Source organism: Ursus americanus, chromosome 7 (genome assembly GCF_024610735.1).
Source record: "Ursus americanus isolate L20-20 chromosome 7, mUrsAme1.1.p, whole genome shotgun sequence".
NCBI classification, from domain to species: domain Eukaryota; kingdom Metazoa; phylum Chordata; class Mammalia; order Carnivora; family Ursidae; genus Ursus; species Ursus americanus.
Window position 1 is genome coordinate 35,646,096 of NC_142133.1, and position 26,195 is coordinate 35,672,290.

At 43.1% G+C, this 26,195-nt stretch overlaps 1 protein-coding gene across 17 annotated transcripts in view; it reads right to left on the reverse strand.

The window, feature by feature from the left end:
• The window catches only part of ASPRV1 (aspartic peptidase retroviral like 1), a 107,404-nt gene that overhangs the window by 45,311 nt on the left and 35,898 nt on the right, over positions 1-26,195 (reverse strand). Inside the window, exons 1-2 of one of the 17 annotated variants that reach the window (XM_087863494.1) lie at positions 5,311-13,571; positions 5,116-5,161 (exon numbers count right to left, since the gene is read on the reverse strand). The exons of 14 other annotated variants lie outside the window; for them this stretch is intronic. In XM_087863494.1, the coding sequence (XP_087719620.1) occupies positions 5,116-5,125 (10 nt within the window). In that variant the 5' untranslated portion in view covers positions 5,126-5,161; positions 5,311-13,571. Of the gene's footprint in view, positions 1-5,115; positions 5,162-5,310; positions 13,572-21,075; positions 21,220-26,195 lie in introns of those variants that run through there. 2 more of the 17 variants (XM_045788188.2, XM_087863492.1) reach the window with 2 other exon arrangements.

The window sequence follows — 26,195 nt, forward strand, 5'->3', positions numbered from 1 at the left end:
AAGGTCTCCTGAGTCAACTGACGTTGGTAATTCAGGGTGGGTGGGAAGGGTGGAGGGCATGAGGAACTGAGCTGTGAGGGAGCTAGCCAGAGTCTGGGGGAACTAACCGAAAGCACCTCAGACTCAATACAGGGGAGTGGTCATTGAGGCCACGCAGATTGTGTTCCATGATAAGGAATCTGAACTTTATCCTGCTGGCAATGGTGAAGCTCGGAAGAGGGCTTTATGCAGGGAAATGAGATGAACAATTACCAGGCAAGTTTTTCACCACAACACTTCCACCACTCCTAGCTAACTCCCACCAAGTGTGTAGTCTCAGAGTGTTGCTTCCTCCAGGAAGTGTTCCCTGACCACCCCTTGGACTCCGCTAGCCCTCAGACTTGTAGAGGCTCCCAAGCACCACCCCCTCTTTTACTTCCCCCTCACGCTGTGTCTTGATTACCTGTGCCCTGTACTTTTTTCTGTCCCCTCCTACACTGTGAGTGCTGGAAGCCAAGGACTACCTCTCCTATGTTCTATGTTCTATCTCCAGCACCCCACACAGTGCCTGGCATGATAAGTATCAATATGTATTTATTTAACAGAAAACACAACAACAACAACAAAAAAGGCTGTGAGAAGATAATCTTGTAGTTTCCAGCCAGAGCTGCAGATTACAAATTAGAAAGGGGGACAGGGGGACCAGGGAGAAGGCTCATGCAATAGTTTGGTTAAGGAGTGAGGAGGGCCTGACCTGAGCGACTGGTGGTAGAACTGGAGAGCAGAAAAAGATTGAGAAAATATTTAGGAGGCAGCACTGATAGGCCTGGGTGATTAGATGAGGGAAGTGAGGGGATCAGATAAGGAGAGGAGGGCTCCTGGGCTTCTGGCTTAAGCAGTGGGTAGATGACAGGTTAACCAAGACTGGCTATTCTGGAAGAGGAGGCAACGTGTTGGGGAAGATGATGAAATCAGTTTAGACATGTTGACTTTGACATGCCTGTAGGGCATACAGGTGGAGAGGTCCCAAGGGCAGCTGGAATCATAGCACTGGAGCCTAGGACACACATCTGGACTGAAGATAGAGATTTGGGAGCTATCAGCCTACAGGTGATGGTTAAAGATCAAGGAGGGGATAAGATAACCCATGGAGCAAAGGAGGAGGGAAAATAATAAGGAGGATCCCCACCTGTAAGAGGTAGGCTGGGGGGCGGGGGAATTGGAGGGGAAGGAAACATGAGAGAGGGAGGGAGAAGTGAGCAGTATCACAAGGAAGAAGTGGCTTCAAGGACTAGTGAACAGGGTCTAACAGTGTGTAGAAAATGAGAGCTGGCCCCAGCCCCGGCTCCCCTTAACAGCTGAGAAAACTGAGGCCTAGGGATACTGAGGGGTTCAAAACCACAAACTATTATTGCCCATGATCTCACACATCGGTGGTTCTCAAATTATGATCCCTGGAGTCCTGGGGGTGCCAAAGACCCTTCCAATGTGGCCCAAGAGTTAAAAAAACATTTTTATAATAATACCAAGACTTTTTTGCCATACTCACGTAGTTGACATTTGAACTGATAATACAAAAGCAACAGTGGGTAAAACTGCTGGGGACTTAACACAAATCAGTGAAGTCATATTCCTCACCCCAGGCACTTTGGTTTAACAAAAAGGCCAGCCTCACATAAGAATGCCCATGATAGAACAACAACTTCTGATTTTTTAACATGACCCTCGGGTGCCTGGCTGCCCTGTGACTCGTGAACTCAGGGTTGTGAGATTGAGCCCCACGGTGGGTGTAGAGATTACTTAAAAATAAAATCCTAAAAAAAAAAAAAAAATGACCCATGAGTGCATCTTGTTGATAGTCTGTGCATAAAGCACTTCTGCTGCATACCAAAGTACTAGGTAAATTTATGTGATCGTTTGAATTGAGAAATGAACTACCTCCTTTGTTCATGAAACATTTTTATTAGAAAAATAACTGACACCTCCCCCCCCCCAAAAAAAGGAAAGAACAACTGACAAACTATGATTACTCGGACTTGGGCATTTGGCAGTCATTTTCTCAAAAATGAATGAAGTGAGCTTGTCACATCAAGGAAAACTGACAGTATTTTTTGTCAATGATAAAATTTGAACTGGCAAGTGAAAATTAGAATTTTAGAAAACTTGTCTCCACACCATGAGCTTCACAGCTTCCTGGCACTTAAAGACTCTGCTGATGACATCAGTGGTAATACTAAGGAATGTAATATTATGGATTGAAATGTGTCTACATTGGGCAGATCTGCATAAATCACCGACCCATTATTTTCCAAATGAGCAATGCATGATGCCACAAAATCAAGCATGAACTAAAGAACCATTCAAAGTGTAAGACAGATGAACGGAGTTTAACATAGCTGAGGATGAGAAGTTCATTAATATGGTTTCAGATCTCACATTGCGACTACCTTTCAGAAACTGCCATTTGTCCAGTTTTGGTGAAATATCAAAGATATCCACAATTATCTGAAAAGGCTATTAAAAATACTCCTACTTTTTCCATCTACAAATCTGTATGAAGCAGGTTTTTATTCAACTACTCCAACCAAAGCAACTTATCATGATAGACTGATAAAGCAGCAGATACGAAAATTCAACTGTGTTTTGTTAAGCCAGTCATTAAAGACATTTGCAAAACTGTAAAATAATGACTTTCTGAATATTTTTATTTTAGACAATACATTTTTATAAAAAGTATGTTAATATGTAAAGGATTTATTATTGTTATCTTTACATAATTAAATACTTTTAAAGTCTTTTTCTAATATTCGTTTCCCTATTTGTATTATGGTAAATATCTACAGCAACAGCCCACATAAATAAAGGTGTATAATATTTACACGCTCAATAATTTTTAAGTGTAAAAGGGTCCTGAGACCAAAATATTTGAGAACCACTAATACAGACCACCCTTTCCTGCCTCCCGGTTCTTGGAGCTTATTTCTAGGACACCCACCCCTCCCGTGCACTTCTCCGCAAATACAGAGTTACAAAACAAAATAAAAAATAAAACTGAGCTGAAGAAGAAATGAGACAGCAGGCACAGTGAGCTAAACAGAGAATAAGACCCCTTCTTTCCCTTCAAAATAATGTTCCTTTAAGGACCACGGCCTGGTAACTAACCCTGCCAGGGTAGGCTGGGTTCCTCTACAAGCCCTTCCTACTGCCCCCTGTGGGAGAAGAAAGACTGCGGGAAGAGGGCTCAGTGGGAGTTCAGGTGTCATCTCTTCACATTCAGTATCTGATTTGATACAACAGCCAATGAAGTAAGTAAGGCAGGTGGGGCCATTCTGTATTAGTCACTATTTACAAGGGAGGAAACAGAGGTCTGTGTCTTGCCTGACACCAACCAGTAAATAAAAGATTGGGGGTGGGGACAGGAGCACTGGGTTATTATCCAGGGTTCCCTCCATTGGGCACTAGCTCTAAGACGCCTCTCTTCCCCACTCAAGCCTAGAGGTCCATCATTAAAGATGCATTATTTTACTTGTAAGTTCTTCTCTTATGTTTATAAGCCACATAGATTTCTTTTTTCAATCCTCTGTTCTTTCTTTTGGGTAACTGATCTTTTTCTAATAGTTTGTAAGAAAAAGTGACCCTTTGTATTGTTTTTCAATTACAAAACTGATTTTAAAATGATGAAGAAGTGGGGTGCCTGGGTGGCTCAGTCAGTTAAGCATCCAACTTGAGCCCAGTATTGGGATTCTCTCCCTCCCTCTCCCTCGCCCCTCCCCCCACCGCGTACACCTCTCTCTCTCTCTCTCTCTCTCTAAAATAAATGAATAAATCTTTTAAAAAGTGATTAAGAAGTAAAAGTTAATGAAATAAAAGTCAGGGGCGCCTGGGTGGCTCAGTCAGTTAAGGGTCTGCCTTCGGCTCAGGTCATGATCCCAGAGTCGTGGGATTGAGTCCCACATTCTCCCTCTGCCGCTTCCCCTTCTTGTGCACGCTCTCTCTTTCTCTCCCCCTCTCTCAAGTAAATAAATAAAATCTTAAGAAAGAAAGAAAGAAAGAAAGAAAGAAAGAAAGAAAGAAAGAAAGAAAGAAAGAAAGAAAGAAAGAAAGGAAGGAAAGGCAGAAAAATAAACAATAGATATAACACAAAAGCTGGTTCTTGCAAAACAGAACTCTAACAAAACTAACCATGAAAAAAGCATGAAGCATTAAATATGCAATATTGGGAATGAAAAAGGGAAGATACTGTAGAGAAATGAAAACAAGACTATGAAAATTTTATGCTAATAATTTTTAAATTTTGAGAAATTTTATTTTATTTTTTTAAAGATTTTATTTATTTATTTCACAGAGAGAGAGGGCACGAGCGGAGGGAGGGGCAGAGGGAGAGAGGTGCAGGCTCCCCACCAATCAGAGAGCAGAGAGCCCAACCACAGCCAAAGGCAGATGCCCAACCGAGACACCCAGGTGCCCCGTCCCCAAACTCATTTCTGAGCCTGATGCTGGAATGGGATAGAGAAGGGGTCCAAGGAGTGTGATGGTGTGTGCAATAAAGGGAGGTAGTTGTCTAACTCTGAGCCCTGTTATTGGGAGCTAATGCGAGAGAACTATCCTTTATACCTTAACACTGTCTGTGGCCCAAATGAATATCCAACACACGTAAGCACTAGTGTGTCTCTAATTTGTCAGTTGGATGAAAAAAGTAAAATCTGTTAGAATGTGTTACTTTGTCTATACCAGCTTGTGACCACTAGCATTATCTCAAGCAACAGACACCAGAAGCACCACTACTACAGTGTGTGTGTGTGTGTGTGTGTGTGTGTGTGTGTGTGTGTGTGTTGGGGGTGGAAATCCATTAAATATTATAATAATGATAGGAAAGGTGATCGCCTTCAGGATGGGGATGGCCAATGTATATAACATTGCTGTGGTCAAGTTGTGAGGTCGTGGGGGATAGGAGTGGGAAGGAGACCACAACAGAAAACTGAGTTTAGACAGAAAAGGTTCCTTGGTGGGCCCTGCAATGATTTAGTCTTCAATTGACCCTAGCCCCTAATGGCCCCTAGGGGAGATGCTTCAGTGGACTCCTAACCTTGCTCAAAGCCTCAGGGGTGGGATGGGACGTAGAGGACAAATACTTACTGTGACCCATAACTTCTGCTCACTACCTGGGTCTGGAGTGGCCAGCCTGTCAAATAACAGAAAACCGATGCTGCAGTGACACTTACCACACCCAAGGCCAGGACACTTGACTAGGCATGTTCAAGTGCATTAACAGACAGGGTGGGTTAGAACAATTTAAAATCTGAACCATACCAGATGTTTGGTGGTCCTTACCAAAGTCAGCCTCTGGAGGAAAGGGCAGATAGGAATCCGCAACAGCGAACTAAAAACCTACAAGAGTAAGGAAGCGCCGAGTCACAGGCACTTCCTAGTCCAAGCTGGTATTATGATTTGAAAGGCCCTAAGGAAGGTCCCCACACCCTCCACCTATCTAGTGAAATTATGCCTCTAATCCCCAAATTAGAGTTCTCTTCCCTTCATTGTACTCCCACTAGTCTGGGCAGTGCTGGGTGAAGCCAGGACCAGTGTTACTCTGAGCTGCTGGCACTCATCCGCCCCGGTTCAGATGAAGACTCCAAGGAAGAAGTGTGATGGAAGGTAACAATGAGGACACAACTTTCTAATATTGCCTGTTACTGATTCTATTGCTGGTCTGGACTTTCAGGTCTCTCTCCCTAACCCCACCAAACCTACTTGGGTTCAATATTCGGAAACAGTAAGCTGCGTCTTCAAAGTACCCACCACTGCCTGCCACCAGAGACCTACCAAATCAGGTTGCTCAGCATGTGCTCTACGTAGGCCCAAGGGCTAGAGGTGAGTAACTCAAGACTTCCCTCTGCAGCTGCCTCTGTATCCAGGATGGAGTGAGCGACATTGGAGGTGACACAGCAGGAAGCCTGGTATATTTTGGTGTGATCTGTCAGGCCCTTAGAAGAAACCTTCCAAATATATCCCCCCACTCCAGACCCACCCGGCACCTAAAATTTCATTAGAGGGCCCTTAAAATTACTCAACAGGTTCCCAGAAAAACACAAAGATCTCTTAACTCGGGGTGAGGGTGGGGGACTAGTGAGAAGTCACATTCAAACAACAAGCCCTGGAATTCCTAGATGAGGGCCTAGGGATGGCAATCCAGTGGGAAGAGGAGTGAGGGTGGGGAAGTTGGAGGGCTGGGAGTATCTATAATAAAAGTGCATTTTCACAGCAAATACAGTTTTTAATCACATCAAAATCAATCCCGTCCCCCCTTAGTCATTTTGCCTGTCAGAGGCAGGCAAACACCCAAGAATGAGCTGAGGAATAAAGGAATTCTCCGCAGGGTCCTCTCCCTGGAGGAGACCAAGGAAGGGAGTGCAGCCTCAGGAAGGGAGTGCAGCCCCTTGGGCCAAGAACGGCAGGAAAAGAGCACAGTAAATTGTGGGCTGGATTGCCCAGTCACATGATGGGATCTCGCTGCTTCTTGTCACGTAATCTCTTTTTCCCTCCTCCTCTGGTCTCTCCCTCTCCTTCTTTCCCCTCCCTCTGCTCTGTTTTGATTTGGTTAAAATAGATGCAAACTCTGGTCTTTTCTATTTTTAATACCTAGCCATTACATAATCCACAACGTAATTGCTGACTTGAAAAACTATTGGCAAGAGTAGAAAATCCCCAGAGTTTTAAACAGGAAAAGGATTATTACTGCACAAAAGCCTTTGGCAGTTTTACTGACTGGTAAACCGTCTGTAATCGTCACTTGCCAGGGGAAGTCACATGGGCCCTGGGAAACACTCTCCCCACCTCAGCGAAAGCAGGCTGGGGGAAGGGATGAACCACAGCCTAAGCTGGAAGGAGGCTGCTTTGTGTGCCCGGGCAGGGGGCTGGGTGGGATGCCTGGAGCGCCCACTGGGCCCAGACACCAGGGCTAAAGGAGTGAGCTTCAGGTTACCTGCCCTCCCCAGGCCACCTCTTAACTGCTTTTGTTCCTTGCTAGAGAGTAAAGTCTCCAGCATCCGCCCCCCTCATCAATTTCCTGGGCCTTCATACAGCCTCCAACACACTCCTGAGCAAGCCTGAGTGAGAGTGGACTATCCCAGTTAAATATATGATTTTATTAAGACACAGGAGCAAGGAAGGCTGCTTGTTAATCACTGAGCACTGAGACCTGACCAACTCCTCTGCTTTCCATTTATTTCCAACTACCATACTATGTAATTCTTCAATAAAATGAGCTAATAAAAATAAAATAACTAGAGATCCGGTAAAGGGTTGGAAGGGGAGCAGATTTTGCCACCCCAAAATATGTCTCTTTGGCATAAGGATTTTTCTGAGCTAAAAGCAATCAAAACACAGCAAACTTAGGAAAAGCTCTTTACCTCTCCCAACTGACTAAATTTACCCTGGGAGGGGGCCTATGCCAGGACACTATACCAGAGACACCTTTTTACCTAAGAAACTTATTATCTGCACAAAAGGGCAACCTCTGTTTTCCAAACACCTCCTCTTGTGAATGGTCTTCCCTCCCTTTGCATCCCCAGACTCTTACCCCTTTCCTTAGCTCAGGATGTTATCTAAAACTTCAATTACTTGACTGCCCTTTGGGCCTCATTTTTTATGGGGCTCCCATGTATATGAAATTTGGTTTTCTCCTGCAATGTATTTTATATAATTTAATTATTAAACCAGCCAAGTACTCTAGGAATGAAGAAGGGAACATTTTCCCACCTGCCCAGGTTTCACAACCAAATCAAAATTATCTCATTAAGACCAACTGTATGCATGTTGGGGATATCACTAGTGTAGGAGATACAGAGGGGACAGGGATAGCTTTCCCTGATTTTGCCAATTCTGCCACAGCCCCAACCCCGATAATGGAGGACAGCCAGTCCAACGTGGGTACCTACAGATGACAATTCCTTCAAAAAATGTTTGCTGAGGGGCATCTGGGTGGCTCAAACGTCTGTCTCTTGGTTTCGGCTCAGGTCGTGATCTGGGGTCATGAGATTGAGCCCTGGGTAGGGCTCTGCACTCAGCAGGAAGTCTGCTGGAGATTCCTTCCCCCTCCCTCTCCCTCCCCCTCTGCTCCTCACCCCCTCACCGCTGCCAACACACACATACTCTCTCTCTAAAAAATAAAATCTTAAAAAAAATGTTTGCTGAATGCCACACATTGAACTACCTGCTATGGACGTAAGTGAACAAAATCACTGCCCTCATAGAACTGCCAGTTCAGTGAGAGAGATGGACATTAACCAAAATATTACATATCATTACAAACCATGATAAAGGCTTACGGACGGAAAAGTGTAGGGCACTAGGGGCATTTAGATCAGGGAGACCCGAGAGGTCCTGAGGGTTCCTAGAATATTACCCTAGGGACTTCAGGGTCCTTTTAATTCAGCATCTGATCTTCCTTCCCTTCCCCCTCCCTCCCTCCTTGCTTCCTGTAGTCAATATTTACTGGGTTTTTTCCTATGTACAGAGGATAACGCTAAGTCCTTTATATATATGGTCTCATTTGATTCATACAACAAACTTAGAATTCAGCACTTTAAGACAAAAGGGTCTGATGAGAAAGGCCAAACCACACTTCGTAATGAGAACTATATACAATTCGTAACATGAATTAAGACTCTACTGCCTGCAGGTGTCAAATATCCCAATCACACTTTCCAAAATAAAACAGGAAAGCCTAGACCCATGTAAACGTCCAGAGTGAGACTAGCATAAAGCATGGTTAGATCCAGGTGCTCGAAAGATGCCACCTAGGCTCCGTCTCCACCTCACAACTCAGTTTTCACCTGTGTTGGCTCCAGCACTCCCCCTGGGGTGGCAAGATGACCACTAGCAGCCTCAGAATTACGCACATTCTACAGGCTTGGCAATCCAGTTGGAAAAAAATGAGAATTCACTTCTTAATAGTTCCAGCAAGTCCAGAGTCCTAATTGACCTGGATTTGAGACCATACCAACATCAACTGCTGTTCTTTGATTGGCAGTCATGTGTCCTCCATCTAGAGCCAAGGGATGGACCTGAATCCAGTCTTAGAAGAGAGAAGGACATGGCCCCCCAAAGGAAAATCAATATGCTCTCACCTAAGAAGAGAGAAGGCATGCTAGGCTGTCAAAGCCCACTAATCACTACTGTCCTCAAAGTATGGAATTACAGTGGATTTTAAGACTATACCGTATGTTCTTCCATCAGTTGGGTGTTCCTCCCTAAGAAGTGAGCAAGAGTCCTTGTTTAGTGTGATACTGGCTGGATTTGCCCTGGTCCTACTCCAGCTGCTCAGAGACCTTGGCTTCTTGCTCTGAGGCATTTATTGGAGTCTTAATATTTGCTTAAATACTCAGAGCAGTCTCCAAGTCCCAATACTTTGTGGAAGACTGTTCTGCCTCCCTTCAACTCCCAAATGATGTGCCCTACTCAGTGCTGGTGTGACCAGCAAAGCTGCAAGTTCTCTCACTCTTTGACCAGCATCACAGGGTTTGTGATATAGGGAAGGAAGAGAATAACCAGCTCTTTGTTGGAAAGTTTTGCTTCCCTTTTGGAGTCTGAACTGAGAATGGCTTCCACTGGGCAGAAAGAAGAATATCAGGGTAGTTCCTGGAATATCTAACACACAGACCTCCATAATAAGGATCCTTGGGGGAGGATCAAGGCTAAACATTCTGTAAGAGTTATACAGCAAGCACCACAGCAATCAGATGTCAGCTGCAACCACTCTCCCTGTGGGCATGTTTTAAAATCGGCCTGGACCCCCCATCCAATGACTCTCCCACAATTTCTGCAAATTCCCAGCAGCTAATGCTCTTAACAGACTCTTTTGGCTCTGACTCCAGCTCCTGCTGGATTTTTTATGTCACTCATGGAAGCTGGTCTCTTCCTTCTGAGCTGAGCTGTCCCAGAGCTGGGACTCAGCTCCCTTTACCCATGCTTTACCAAAAAGAAAAAAATACACATACACAAACTGACTCTTTCGAGCCTGTGTCTTCATCAGACATTCCCAAAGATATGAAGAGGCAGAGGGGTTTTATATTGTTACCAAGCTTCGTGGCTCCTTCACCGTCCCCAGACACTGCTCATATTTGGGAGGTGTCTCCCCTTTGCTCAGGAAACTAAATTCCCCGTATATTATTCAGAGCAACTGAGCTCTCCATCCCCCTCCCTCTGACACCCAATGACCCATACCTGGAGTCAGCCCCACTGTGAACCATCCACTCCAGGTTCCATGCCTGACCAGCACGGAGGAACAAAAGGAAGTTTTTGAACTTCACTCTCTCAGCACCAGCATTCTGTACCGGTGAAGAGAATGGAATAATTTTTTTCCCCTATGAATATGAATTGGGCCACCCCTCTTTGGAACAGAACTGGCTGGAGTCAATTTTGGTTTTAAATACATTTCTATTATACCACTCTATGTAAACTCTCCAGCTCACAGAAAAGCCTATGTTACAAGCCTCAAACAATCCCCATACACCCATACTGGGGTCTACTAACACTAGTAATATAATTAAGGAAAGCGGTGCTTCTGTCCCAAAAGTGTTGCCTGTCTCTGAAAGACAAAGAGGTTTTTGGCCTTATGCCACCCTGTGATGGAATTCCTGTTGTTTCCAGGCTAGAGTTTTAGAGCCTCAAATTCCAGTGAAATAGATAAAACTAAGCTACCTGCTTCAAGGTCTCCTTTCACCTAGGTTGGTGGGGGCCTGAGACTAAGATTAAAACCGGCTGAGAGTCTTCTCCAAAGAAGAGGCAAGGACAAATGCAAGAAGCAGGTTTCCTCTCAAGACTCAGGCTGGCTCTAAGTCTTGCCTTCCTGGGCCAATCAGGTAATGTTCCTTTTTCTTCCAAGGGAAGGAACGACATAGCCTTCCAACCAGAGGAGGTCTCAGCCCCTTCCACTGCATCACAGGCGGGAGGCAGAGAGGCTCTACAAGCGTGTGAATACCAAAATGTAGCAAATCCTAGGGAAAAAGAATTCTGAGCTTTGAATTCCTTTGTTCCTCACAGGAAGAAGTATAACTGTAGATACCAGGGCCCACTAGCCTCCTTCAGGAATTTTTTTAGTTTCTGGAAAGGGAAAGGTAGTGAGAAGTCTCTAAATTCTTCTCAGAGGCTAAGATTTAAAATACTAGATCAATCTTTTACATAAGGGGAAGACAAAAGTTGACATTTCATTCATTAATGTTGTAATTAGAAGAATAAAACCTTAAATATTTTTTAATCTAAAGGAATCCTTTATAAAATTCAAAACAGAATAAATACATCCAAATCAAATAGGAATGTTTTAAAAAAAATAAATGGGAACATTCTATTCATATTCCTCTGCACCTTGCTCCTTTCACTAATACAGAAAGTTAACTTCAAAGTTTTCACAGCTGGAGCACCTGAATGGCTCAGTTGGTTAAGTGTCTGACTCTTGATTTCAGCTCAGGTCATGATCTCCGGGTTGGGAGATCGAGCCCTGCACTGGGCATGTAGCCTGCTTAAGATTCTCTCTCTCTGCTGCCCACCCCAGCCTGCTCATGGACATGTGTGCTCTCTCAAAAGAAAACAAAAAAGTCTTCACAGCCACATAGTATTTCATAGTCCCCTATTCATGGATATTTACCAAGACAGTGAATATTCCTATCCAGAGAAGTCTGTGCTCAGTTCCTAAATGAAATTCCAGTTTCATCTGGAATGGATAAAATGGATAAGCAATTTTTTAGATGAAATTACAGTCCGCCCTGTTGTGTCTCACCTATTGTATTCTTACCCATTTTCTATTGGGTCTGTTTTTTTCCTTATTGATTTATAGAAACCCTTTATAGATTATAGATATTAATTCATCACCTACTACATATATTGCAAAAATTTTCTCCCATTCTGTTGGCTGTCTTCTAACTTCGTTTATAATGACTTTTGCCAGACAGAAGTTCCTCATTTTTATGTGGCAAACCCAGTTAAAAACGATTCGGAAAGTACTGTCACGGGAGCAGCACAACCTGAGCTCTGAGCCACGTGGCCTCTTCTGCTGGGGGCCACACAATCTTGCTTGGGTTCCTGTGATGAAATGACTGATTAGGCAATCATTTTCTGAGCTATTCACATCTGGTCAGGGAGGTGGTATAAATGAATCAAGTAAAGAAGGAGCAAAAAGAATTGTAAAGACTTTGCTTGTTTGTTTCCAGCTATTTGGAGGCTCTTTCTTAAATGTTTGGAATCATGTTCTAACAATGTCAAAAGAATCCTGAACCATTAAAAACCCAAAAACATCTTTACAAACAATAATCTGAGTATTTCCAGACTCTTTCAAACTGTGTGGCCTTTAGGGCATTATTTGCTGTCACTGTGGAAGGAAAAGTAAATTCCAGACCCCACAGGAATAGAAAGCCTCAAAAGTCTATTGACTTGTAGAGTTTTAAGCTTTAAGAAACCTTCACAGTTTCCCTTCAGCCTCTTACAGATTAGCACTGACTCAATCTGATCCTGAACAGTTCAAAAAAAAACCCTCATGGCCGAATGGGATTTTCCCTGCTAAGAGTACTTCGTCCCTATTCCTGCAAACTCTGCCTAAAGGCGCAGTACTTTGTGGAGGTTGTCCCACTCAGCCAGAATATCTCTCCTCCCCCCACTCCACAGTATTTAGGCACACACTGCAAAAAATAGGCCTAAAAGATGGTTCTGGCCTCCTTCCCCCTAGGTGAAACCTGGCACTCCCTGAGAAACTTGGTTCTGGGCAATGAAGATTCTGCCATAAAATCATTCTTCAGTTCCCAGTGGTACCAAGAAGAAAAACAGATGGTCTGTCTCAATGTGGCTTCAAGTCATTATTCCTACCACCTTACAAAAAATCCTTTCTTTGCCAACGTCTATACCAAACAACTACACTCCTCCTCACTGCTGTCAGCTACTGACCTCTTGGTCATCAAGACCTTTGGCCCCTTGATCACAGTGTGCCTTTACACTCCAAGTTAGACCTTTTGCCTGGTCATGGCCTCCTATATCCTTCTATATTTCTACCTCTCCTTGTCTTTACTTCTACAGTTTCATTCTTCAACTTTATTGAGATTTCCAGCTCCTTGACACCTACAACCATCATTTTGCTGCCTATTAGTCCTCCTGTGGAGTCACTCCTTTTCTCTAACCACCTTGACAACAACCACTTAGCTAGCAATATTCTGAACTCCTCTTACTCCAAGTCTTCCACTTGGATCACAAAACACAGCCCCTATTTGAATACAAAAGTCCTCTGCTTTAATCGTCAATTGCTGAACACTGCTAAAATAACGATTAAGTAACGAGGGCTGCTCCTCCTCTAGAAAGTCATCATCTCCAACATTACCTGGGCCTTCAGCACCACTCAGCTATTCACCTACGTGTCTTCAGATCACACTATTATCTCAACAGTTTTTAAAGGTTGTTTTCTTGGGGCGCCTGGGTGGCACAGCGGTTAAGCGTCTGCCTTCGGCTCAGGGTGTGATCCCGGTGTTATGGGATCGAGCCCCACATCAGGCTCTTCCGCTATGAGCCTGCTTCCTCCTCTCCCACTCCCCCTGCTTGTGTTCCCTCTCTCCCTGGCTGTCTCTATCTCTGTTGAATAAATAAAATCTTAAAAAAAAAAAAGCATTAAATGTTTTCTTTTTTTTTTTTTTTTAAGATTTTATTTATTTGACCGAGAGAGAGAATATAAGCAGGGGGAGCAGCAGGGAGAGGGAGAAACAGGCTCCCACTGAGCAGAGAGCCTGACGTGGGGCTCCATCCCACCTGGGATCATGACCGGAGCCAAAGGCAGACACTTAACCAACTGAGCCACCCAGGCGCCCCAGTTCAACAGCTTTTAAAAACCATGTCACTGTCCCCACTATCCCACCTGCTCCCAGGAGATGACTTCGATTTCTGTTCAGAGAAAACAAAGCCCAATAGAAGGAAACTCCAACTTTCTGTCTCCCCCAAATGTTCACAAATCCCTCTGTCCCATCATATCCCTCGCCACTGTCAAATAAGACTTGAAAACGCTCAACAGACTGCTAGGAAAAGGTAGGAAAGCTATAAATGGTGGTGATGGTGGTGATGGAGTTAAATTCAGTGGTAGTCTTTGTCTTCTGCTCAGTTCAAGTTTCATTTCTCCGCCAGTGTTTAGGATACAGTAGACCCTTTCCCCCAGAGGCCCTGCTCAATTTTATTTCTCTTTTTATCTTCAACTTCTCCCTCTTAACTAGCTCTTTCCCCTACAGCACAAGGACATGCTCCAATCTCAAAAAAATAAATAACCCTCCCTAGGCCATGTGATGCCCCTTCACTAACTGCCCTCACTTCCTAAACAAGCTTCTTGTAAGAGTGGTCTCTCTGCCCATAAGAGTGGACTGCTCTTACTTGCCAAAGGTCTGTGCTTTGGAAAATTGCTTTAGAGATTAGCAAAGAAGCATAGTGAAAGGAAATACATTATGTTTCTATTAATTCAGTTTTAATAATATAGATTAAAATAAATTTTATTAATATAAATGAGACTAGATTTATCTTTGTATCAATACTCTGACTAGAGTATAAGCAAAATTATTTAAAGTGTTCTTTAAAACAAAGAAATCTGTTTTCCCTAAACTATCCTGATTCTCTAGATCCAGAAATTAGAAACAATCTCTCCTCTGAGTTCCCACAGCATTGGTCTATATCTGTCATACCCTACTACTTTATCTTGAGTTAGTTAATACATATTTGAAAAATGAAGAGAATTTACAAGTACCTATTATAGATCAGATAATTCTAATCAACCTAATCGACTAATTAAATTAGGCCCCTAAAGAATGTCTACTGACATTTTGCTAACGTAATATAAGGCTTTTTTCACACACGGAATTTAATAAAGTTACATTCAGTCACTCCTATAATTTAAGTTTTCACTCACTTAAATGTACCTTGCAAAGTTTCAAATACTGAGGTATTACCATGTCGTTTTGGGTTCAATCCGAAAGGACTGAGGTAAAAGTCAGTGAGGCAGGAATTACCCAACCCAAGGGTTGTGAGCAGGGCATTCAAGGGGAAGGAATGTATTTTTCCACCCCCTCACCTAAAAAATACCCCAAGAAATGCTTCTCCCGGAGGGACTGAGACTTCCTCTCACACAATGTCTGCTCTCCTCTGCTTCAATTCCTTTCAGGTAATCTGAGCATCAGCTCCTCAACAAAGGCACAGCTTTGCCCTTGTTGGACCTCCCAAAGTTTGCTCATACCTGAAACAAGGAAGTTTGCCTAGAAAACCTCAAAAGTTTTTTTTGTTTTTGTTTTTTAAGTAGGCTCCACGCCCAGTGTGGACCCTAAGATCAAGACCTGAGCTAAAATCAAGAGTGGGATGCTTAGCCAATTGAGTCACCCAGGTGCCCCTCAAAGGTTTTTTGATGTAAATAACTGCATGCTACTTACAGTGTGAAAATCGAATTTTATTTTGAAAAGCAGGTTCAATTTTGAAGATCAGGTTAAAGAAACCTGGTGGTACATCCTTTTGTGATACTGAAGAATCGTCATATTCCAACCACCCCCAAGAGAACTGTTAGATCATCTACATGAGACCAGTAATTCTCCTAAAGCAGGACACAGAGATTGGTATCAGGAGCTTCATCCGAAGCACTGACATTCTTGCCCCCCACAGTCCCTCTGAAGAAGCCAGTCCTTAAATCTTTATTGAGGCAGAATTATGGGCTTACAGCACCGTGCTAAGGGTAAAAAGTGGCCAGGAATGCACGCCAGGAAACACAGGGCAGGGCCAGGTGACAGGCTCCAGTCCCTCTGGAGCCAGAGCCAGAACCTCCCAGTTTGCTTTGCCCTCGCAGAGGGTGTAATTTCCAGCTGGGCTAAAAATCGCCAATGGCACACAGCCAGAGGGCAAGGCCCGGCTGGGTAAGCAAAAGCCAGCGATGAGCCAGAGAGGCTCCTGATTTAGAATCCAAGCAGTAAAGAAGAAGGGTGGTGGAGAGCCTCCCACAGAGGACTTATAAAGTAGCTGCCCTCTTTGGGTAAGATCCAGGTTGCCAATAGGAAATCTCTTACCTCCATGGGCCTCCTCACTTGTTCTAGAGACTTTCTCAGCAGCCTGATCTTTTTAGAAGGAGAGAGATCATGTGACTGGGATTCAAGTGACACCAGCTTACTGATTTTGGAAACATCCCTCCTCTGTGGAGTCACCAGCTCACAGAGCAGAAACTTCCCATGGTACTTGTTTCCTCTCTCCCTGATATAAAATCAAATGATAAGACTAGTCCCCAAACCACCAAAGTCAAACTATAGTACAAAGATTGTTCTATACAGCTCAACATGCCTCAGAGATAAAGATTCCTTCAGTCTTTTCCTTCCTCATTCATTCAACCACAGTTTTCTTTTTTCTTTTTTTTAGATTTTTTATTTATTTATTTGACAGAGAGAGAGAGAGCACAAGCAGGGAGAATGGGAGAGGAAGAAGCAGACCCCCCCCCCCCCCACTGAGCAGGGAGCCCAATGCAGGGCTTGATCCCAGGACCCCAGGATCATGACCCAAGCTGAAGGCAGACACTCAACTGACTGAGCCACCCAGGCGCCCCCCTACCACAGTTTTCTGACTGCCCACATGCTCCAAGCACTGGGCAGCAAGAATGCCTTGCAGAATTCTTAGCAGATACCACTCTAGCAATTGCCCAAGAACCTCTCTAAAGTGGACCCTGTTGGTTCAGAATTTCTGACAGGAGACGACTGCTTTTTGTGTTTATACTATCAGAATAGGTTAGCTAAAATATTTAATTGCATAAATAAGATTGTCAGTCAGAAAACTGAAGTAACTTGAGACTGCGATTTTCTACTGATTAGAGCAGGTCCTCTTAGGGTCTTGACTAGTTAGTGCATACGTGCATAAGTGAATTAACATGTGATTCCAAAGCTAAACAAACTTAATGACTTCACAAACACTTCTGCAAAGACGACATCCAAATGGCCAACAGACACATGAAAAAGTGCTCCACATCACTCGGCATCAGGGAAATACAAACCAAAACCACAAGATACCACCTCACACCAGTCAGAATGGCTAAAATTAACAAGTCAGGAAATGACAGATGTTGGTGAGGACTGGAGAAAGGGGAGACCTCCTACACTGTTGGGAATGCAAGCTGGCGCAGCCACTCTGGAAAACAGTATGGAGGTTCCTCAAAAAGTTGAAAACAGAGCTACCCTACAACCCAGTAATTGCACTACTGGGTATTTACCCCAAAGATACAAATGCAGTAATCCAAAGAGGCATGTGCACCCCAATGTTTATAGCAGCAGTGTCCACAATAGCCAAACTATGGAAAGAGCCCAGATGTCCATCAGCAGATGAACGGATAAAGAAGACGTGGTGTATATATATATACAATGGAGTATTATGCAGCAAAATGAAATCTTGCCATTTGCAACGACTTGGATGGAACTAGAGAGTATTATGCTAAGTGAAATAATTCAATCAGAGAAAGACAATTATCATATGATCTCACTGATATGTGGAATTTGAGAAACAAGGCAGAGGATCATGGGGGAAGAGAGGAAAAAATGAAACGGGACGAAACCAAAGAGGGAGACAAACCATAAGAGACTCTTAATCTCAGGAAACAAACTAAGGGTTGCTGGAGTGGATGCGGGTGGGAGGGATGGGGTGGCTGGGTGATGGACACTGGGGAGGGTATGTGCTATGGTGAGTGCTGTGAATTGTGTAAGACTGATGAATCACAGACCTGTGCCCCTGAAACAAATAATACATTATATGTTAATTAAAAAAAATTTTTTTTTCATGTAATTAAATCAGACAAGCCCTTCCCTCATGGGTCTAAGTCAATATGCTCCTACTGTATTGCTTTCAAAAAAATAAAGCCAGAATTCAATAAACTACTAAGCCACCACACTAACTCTACTGTAACCAAATTGGCCAACCTGACTTCCAAAACACCTCAAGCTATTTATGAACAGATTAGGACTGTTTTTTTCCCTTAAATCAACAGAACATCCCACATTCTCTGGCTTAAAGGAATGTCAGGACCTACAAGGGCCAGAGGACAGGACAGTGACTGTGAGTAGCATGGTGTCTTCCCTGGCTCTCTTCTTCCTTCCACCTCTTCACTGTGGGTATCCTTAGCTCCAGGCTGCTGCTTTTGCTCTAGTCTTTTCCTCCTTGGAAAATTCATCTTGAAGAAATGGAAAGTGAAGAAATGAGAAACGGAATTTGAGGTCTGAATACCTGAATCTAGGTCCTAATTCTACTATCTGATTGAGATTTAGTGTCCATACAAAAGAAGAAAAAAAATAATGCACAGCATACAGGACTATGTTAGCCACATCACTATACAATGGCCTTCTTAAATTGCAGAGTGATCTTGAAATAATGTTGTGGCTATTGTTTTATTATGGTGATTACTGCCCACTCCTGCCTGTCCTCAAGCTCTACTCTCAGGTTCCAGTTGCGATCACTGCCACACACTCCTCTCCAGGACCTGTCAAGACTACCAACAAGAAAGGGAGGACCAAGATAAGACCAGCTCTCCCCTAAATATCTCAATGGTGTCAAATCTAGAGTCCCACTCTTACTTATTGCCTCTACTTTAGAAGTACCTTTTCCTCTAAATGGGAATTCCCAGTCTACAGAATACTTCCTTTTGGAGGTAACTCTGGCCCTTCAAATTCAACTCCAAGAAACAAATTTACCTCCCCTTTCCAGAAGAGTGGTTCTCCTTTCCAGTTACGCCCTTTCTATCATGACAAGTCATTTTCCAACTTCACAGGATAGACACACACTTTGGCATAATATAACAATGGTTTCAGCCCACCCACCACCATCAAGTCAGAATCCATTTCCTATTTTTTTTAAGATTTTATTTTTCAAATAATCTACACCCAACATGGGGTTTGAACCTAACAACCCTGAAATCAAGAGTTGCGTGTTCTATCAACTGAGCCAGCCAGGTGCCCCTCCTATTTTTTTAAATGTTTTCTTTTTTTCCTGAATCAAAAAAGATAATTTCTGTTAACAATGTCTTGTGTGATTTTTTTTAAGATTTATTTTTATTTATTTGATGGGGGGTAGGGGCAAAGGGAGAGAATCTTCAAACAGACTTCCCTCTGAGCACAGAGCGTGACACAGGACTCGATCCCATAACCCATGAGATCATCACCTGAGCTGAAACCAAGAGTTGGACATTCAACCAACTGAGCCATCCAGGTGCCCCTGCTATATGATTTTTTAAAATATATACACATAGCTATGGCTGTATTTATTTATTTATTGTCCATATGCTATATATTTTTTCATGTATATATTATAGCCATCTTTATGTGTCAATAATTATAGATTTCCTTCATTTATCATTGTATGGATTTACCAGTTTATTTGGCCAATCCCCTATTGATGGCCATTTTGATTGCTTTATAACTTCTGTAGTGACAAATATCCTCATAAATATATCTTTGTACATTGCCCTGGGGATAAATACCTAGAAGTCAGATTGCTGGTTTAAGAATGTGTGTACTTCAGGGGCACCCCATTCGCTCAGTTAAGCATCTGACTTTGGCTCAGGTCATGATCTCAGGATCCTGGGATTGAGCCCTGCATCAGGTCACCCTGCTCAGTGGGGAGTGTGCTTGTTTCTCTGCTTCTCTCCCCACTCATGCTCTCTATCTCTCTCAAATAAATAAATAAAATCTTTAAAAAAAAAAGTGTACTTCAAATTTGATACATATTACCAAATAGAACTTCAGAGAGACTGTATAAATTTAAATTCCCAGAGTATGAGTTCCTGTTTCTTCAAATTCTCACCAGCAATAAATATTATTTTTAATATTTGTCAATCTAACAGTTGAAAATGATGTCTCATTTCTATTTGTGTTTTCTAGATTATAAGGTAAACACCCTTTTTCTATGGGTTTTACAGGTCATTAGTATTTATTCTTCTATGACTTTGGCCCATTTTCTTTTTGTTTTTGCTTTTTTTCTATTGATTTATAAGAGCTTTGTGCACACTGATATATGTCGAAAACTCTTTTTTTTTTAAAGTTTTATTTGAGAGAGAGGATGCAAGAAAGAACAGGAACAGTGTGGAGGGGCACAAGGAGAGGGGGAAGCAAACTCCCCACTGAGCAGGGACCCTGATGCGAGGCTCCATCCCAGGATCCCAGAATCATAACCCCAGCCAAAGGTAGCTGCTTAACCAGCTGAGCCACCCAGGTGCCCCCAAAAAACTCTTCTTAACCAGTTTCTCATCTACTTTTTGTTTATGGTGTTTGTTTTCCTTTTTTTTTTTTTTTTTTTTTTTAGCTAATACATTACACTTTTTCCTTTATAGTTCCTGCCTTGGATGCCATACTAAAATAACTATTCTCAGGGTGCCTGGGTGGCTCAGTCCGTTGGGCATCTGCCTTTGGCTCGGATCATGGTCTGAGTCCTGGGATCAAGCCCCGTGTTAGGCTCCCTGCTCAGTAAGGAGTCCGCTTCTCCCTTTCTCCCTGCCCCTCCCTCCTACTCACGCTCTCTCTCTCAAATAAATAAAATCTTTAAAAAAATAAAATATAAAATAACTACATTCTAGTACACTTATTACTTTAGTTTTTATGTTAAAAACCTTTAATCCATCTAGAATATATTTTGTTAGAAGGTGAGAGGAGGGATTTTTTTTTTTAACGGTTAGACATTTACCCTAAACACTATCCTTTCCTACTAAAACTGAGATCTGTTTCTGGACTTTCTAATCAATTCTGAGCTCTGCTCAACCAACAAAAATTCTTATTTCCAGGGCACCTGGGTGGCTCGTCTGGTTAAGCATCAGCCTTCGGCTCAGGTCGCAACCCTGGGATCAAGCCCCCTGTCGGGCTCCCTGCTCAGTGGGGAGCCTGCTTCTCCCTCTGCCTGCCATCCCCCTGCTTGTGCTCTCTGTCAAATAATGAATTAAAAATAATCTCTGTCAAATAAATGAATTAAAAAAATCTTTTTAAAAATTCTTATTTTCAGTTGGAATAATTTTTTCATTGCCCACAACAGGTTTTATGTAGACTGCTGCCTATATACACACTACTGCCCTTGCCTGGAACATCCTCTTACCTTCCCTCCACAGATCCTTCAAAGCAAAACCACTTCTGAGGTAAGCAGTAGTAAGCTGGGGTACCTGGGTCGCTCAGTTGGCAGAGTGTGCAACTCCTTATCTCAAGGTCATGAGTTCAAGCCTCACGTTGGGTGCAGGGCTTACTTTAAAAAAAGAAAGAAGAAAAAGTAGTAAATGCTATTTAAAGCAAGAAATGTGGGCACCTGGGTGGCTCAGTTGGTTAACCATCTGCCTTCGGTCAGGTTATGATCCCCAAGTCCTGCTCTGGGCTCCCTGCTCAGCTTGGAGTCTGCTTTCCCTCTCCCTATGCCCCTCCTCCCAGCTTGTGCACTTGCTTGTGCTCTCTCTTTCTCAAATAAATAAAAATCTTAAAAAAATAAAAAAGAAACAAGAAATGCCTTTTTAAAAAATATTTATTTGAGAGAGAGAGCAAGAGAGAGAGAGAGACCACATGGGTAGGAGGGGCAGAGGGCGAGGGAGAGAGAATTTCAAGCAGACGGCACATTGAGCTTGGAGCCTGACACGGGGCTCGATCTCAGACCCTGAGCTCATGACCCTGAGCTCATGACCTAAGATCATGACCTGAGCTGAAACCAAGAATCAGATATTTAACCAACTGTGCCACCCAGGCGCCCCAAACAAGAAATGCTTTCAAAGGAAAGAATAATGTGAAAGAACATATCAAAGCTTCTACAAATACTTGTGTGGCTAAAGAAGTGGATGAACTTTTTACTCAGTAGACCCATTCCAGTGGGCTTTGGACATACAGAGTAAAGTTTGGAAGAGAGAGTAGAATTCAATTGCTTTGCATAATAGAGTAAGAAGTATCTGGAATGCTTAGTGGCAACAGAGTTAGGAAGGTTTGCAGAGGAAAGATAAGATTATAAGAGGCCAAACCAATCACATGGGTGATATGAATAATGATGGATCCCTAATGGAGAGGTAAACAAAAAAAAAGGAGGAGGGATAGCTGGTATCAGAATTTAAGTTGCTTGCTTTGTGGCAATGTAAAACACTCTCCATTACCCTAAATCTTTAATAAAGTCTGCTATACACACAAAGGATTTAGCTGGGAGATATGAGTTCTACATCTGGGTGAATGTGGATAGAAAGAGAACAGCATACTTGAAATGGTAAGACCATCTATAATATGAACTAATTTAGTAGAATCAAGAGCTCAAAATTAGAATGACCATAAATACATGAGCTCCAAGGAATTTGAAGAATCTGGGTGAAGGAATCAGACTCTCTACAAGCTGTAGAATGACACTTTGAGCCAAATTTTTAAGGGAAAAGATGGTTCCAGCTAACTAATGGGTTACAATAGGATACTCAATCCTCAGAAACTTTTAAAGGACCAAACTACATGAGGTTCTGTGGTGATTTACAGAAGAAACCACTGGGGGAGGTGCCAATTACTCTGCTTGCACAAAAAATAAGCTGAGGATTATACCCCATCCCTTCCCCATTCCACATGCTCCTGTAGAGGTGTTCTGGTCCCTATCCTTAGCGTGTCCTCGGTCAACTCTCATCTCTTCCATGAAGCTTTCTCCCAAGGTTTTAGCTCTCAGATGATTCCTTTCCAAAACTTCCATTTTACCTAGAATCTGAACTGCAGTGTAACCTTCAATCGTTCTTTTTTTTTTCCTATTTGTTAACTTCTCTATTGAATTCAACTATAGACATCTTGTAGACAAGAACCCCAGCAAGACAGAAACAAAGAGAGAGAAAGAGTGTGCTCATACACAAGTGAGGGAGGGTAGGAGGAAGGGACATTCTAAACATCTTACAGTACAGTCAGAGCCTTCTTAATTCCTGGTGGGGAAATAGTGGAAGACAGCGATGCAGAAGCAAGTTTACTAATGACCTTGAATGGTGATGCTCCTAAGAACCAAGGAGGAATAGGAATAGAAAGGAATAGGAGAATAGGGGAAGAGGATGGCATAATGAAAAATATAATTTGGCTTGAGACATGCTGAGTTTGAAATACCTAAGAGCCACCCAGGTTATGATGGTAATAGAGTTTGGCCATCATGAGTCTGGAATGCAGAAGAGAGATTTAGGTTGGAGAGGGAGATTTAAGAGTTTCTGACATATCAGTGGTAGCCAAAACCATAAGCACAGGTGATATCACCCAGGGACAGTATATAGACGGAGGAGAGAAGGAGGCTAAGGATAGAATCTTATGTAGGCTTCCTTCATGCAGGAAGCCTGCTGGGGAAAACAAGCCTTCTACAGTTATAGGAAGTTATAGTTAACACATTTATATAGTTATGTGCCAACTAATACTTATAACAGATGACCAAATAACTGGCTCTATTGAAGACCTCTAAATGCCCATTTCAAGCCTTCTTTCAATCTTCCTGTAAGTGAGTTTGCTCCCTGATCTTCAGTTAAAACTGTGGCATTTCAGAGGAAGTGGCAGGAATGGACAAGGGCCCTGGACCAAGGCCTCTGGGGTGGGGCCTGTGGGTAGAGGATGCTAATTACTGGATGAACATCATACCCAAGGGCAGGATCAAAGCTAAATCTTTGCATATAGTTTGTTTCACGATTAGCTCATCCAACTCAGTTAAGATTGGCCAACCGAAGATCTCATTCATGACAGTAAAGACACATACATACATCAGGGTCTCAAAGGGACCTAAAATTTCTTAATCAGGAGTCTTAGAGACATCTGTCCACTTCAAGTGGTCTTTTCCTGGCTATCCTGGTTGAGAATGGCATACAGAAGAAGTGACTAGTTTCCTCTTTGGTACCAGCTCTGCCAGCTGGAGCTCCTGGCACTTGGTCACCCACCCTGCCAGATTTAAATGATCTCCACCTGAAAGACTGCCCTGCCTGCAGTGCATGCGTTTTTCTCCACTGAAGGGTTGAAAGAAATAATAGTCTAGACTACCCATGAGCTGTAAAAGAGGGATTTCATAGGCAAAGCAGAAAATTTACAATGCCATAATTATTCCATAAGAATGAGCTCCATTCCACTTGGCACTGATCCCGTATGTGAAGTCAAAACCCTGAACTAGCAGTGAGACTTGAGACGGATGTTGAGATGAATACTTCCAGAGTGAGATGGAAGGGGTGCTCAGGAGTGCTAGAGAAATCCTGGAAGAAGTCAAACTTGGGGAAAGCAGCCTCAGAGAGGTCTCCTTCCTTGGATCCAGAAGCTGATGATGGCATCACCCCATTCACTACTTCCTGTTTTAACTGGAGGAAAAAGGAAGAAGATCTGAATGTGGGAGAAAGAATGTAGAATCCCTACCTCTTCCCCACCACAGAGCTACACTCCAGATCAGAGCTGTCCTTATGCAGAGGACACACAGTTAGGTAGTCAAACACATGATGTGATTCCACTCAATAGCCAGCCATTTGTTGAATGAAGAGCACCAAGAGATATTTCCTACCTCCAAATAGTGCTTTTTCACTGACTGTCACATTACCTTCACCTGGAATTCCTCCAATTTGATGTCCATTTCTTTAGGATAAGCCCTCATACTTTCCAAAACTATGCTCCAGCAAACACCATATTCTGCGAAATTTTAATATTCCTTCAAAAAAAAAATGGTTCTCTAGTTAAATACATTTGGAAAATGTTATATTCTCTATCTCCCTTTTGAAGCTTTATAAATGCATATTAAAAGCTGTTTTTGAGGGGGCGCCTGGGTGGCTCAGTCATTAAGCGTCTGCCTTAGGCTCAGAGCACGATCCTGGAGTCCTGGGATCGAGCCCCGCCTCCGGCTCCTCCACTGGGAGCCTGCTTCTTCCTCTCCCACTCCCCCTGCTTGTGTTCCCTCTCTCCCTGGATGTCTCTCTCTCTGTCAAATAAATAAATAAAATCTTTAAAAAAAAATTAAAAAATTAAATTAAAAATAAAAGCTGTTTCTGAGGCAGAGGCATTTGGAGAACTAGCATGAAATTCAGGACAGGCCCCAACTAAGCTAAGAAGCTTGTTCCAGAAGTACAGCTGAACAGACTAGCATGACATCAAATTAGCCCAAAGAGTAGGAGGCAGAGTTCAGGATAGTCAAAAACTGGGAGATCTGTGCATGGGCAAGACTCTACCCACAGAAGCCTAGATGCAAGAAAAGTCTCTAGTGGGGTGCGGGTGGGGAAGAAAAGTCTCTAGTATCAGAGAAGGGACCTGGCCTGGGAGAGGCTGGAAAGCAAAAGCCCCAGGCTCTGGTGAGGGGTTGACAGCAGAGTTATAGACCTAGACAAGGCTAGGGGGTCCAAGCAGAGCACTGAACAGAGCTTGAGCCTCTCAGGAAAAAGCCAAAATAAAGGTGAGATAGAAGAGAGGCAGAGAGTAATGGACAGAGCTGTCACTCACAGTATAGTACACCTATCCAGGAGTCCCTCCCTGCTGGGGGCACTGGCTCCAAAATCCTGGCGATCAGCAGATCTAGCTACATCACTAGACCTTCTGTATGGGGCTATGATGGTTGGGGAGAGATGAAGGGATATACTACATCTAGAAACTCCACAGAGTTGTACTAATTCCACTAAAGAGGGAGGTCCAGACCCTGGCAAACTTCAGGAGGTGAGGGGTGGAGACCATTCCTAGAATAGCCTTCTAGGGAAATGTGCTAGAAGGAACCCAGAGGTCTGAATGAAACCAAAAGTCTGAGTCCAAACAAAATGCTCTAGACTTAGGGTAGGAACATGGACACAGTAAAAGTTCAAGCCTGAAGGTGAAGGGCATCCATGAACCCAACTGCGAGGAGCTGGAAAAGGCACTGAGATTTGAGTTGCTTCTGTCAAAGGCTCCCTGGGGGAGAAAAGATGTGAGAATTCAGATCACAAAGGCTGTTTGAAAGCAGTGCTAGATGAAAGATGATGAACAGTCAACTAGAAAGGCTCTTTTTGGAGGAATTCAGGCCAAAAAAGTTGTAGCTCTGAATCACAGGTGCTATTCTGGCAGCCTCTGGATTAGCTATTTTGGCTCCACAAAGTTAGCGGACAAGGGAGAACTGCCCCTTTGCATGGACACCCCAAATGCTTTGTCATTGCTCTTGACATGGTGTATTTTGCTTTCTGGTAAAGCCCTATCTCAGCACAGCACATTGGGAAATCAAGACCAGAAGTTGTCTGTGACCAGTGGCTTCTGAGGAAGTGCCCT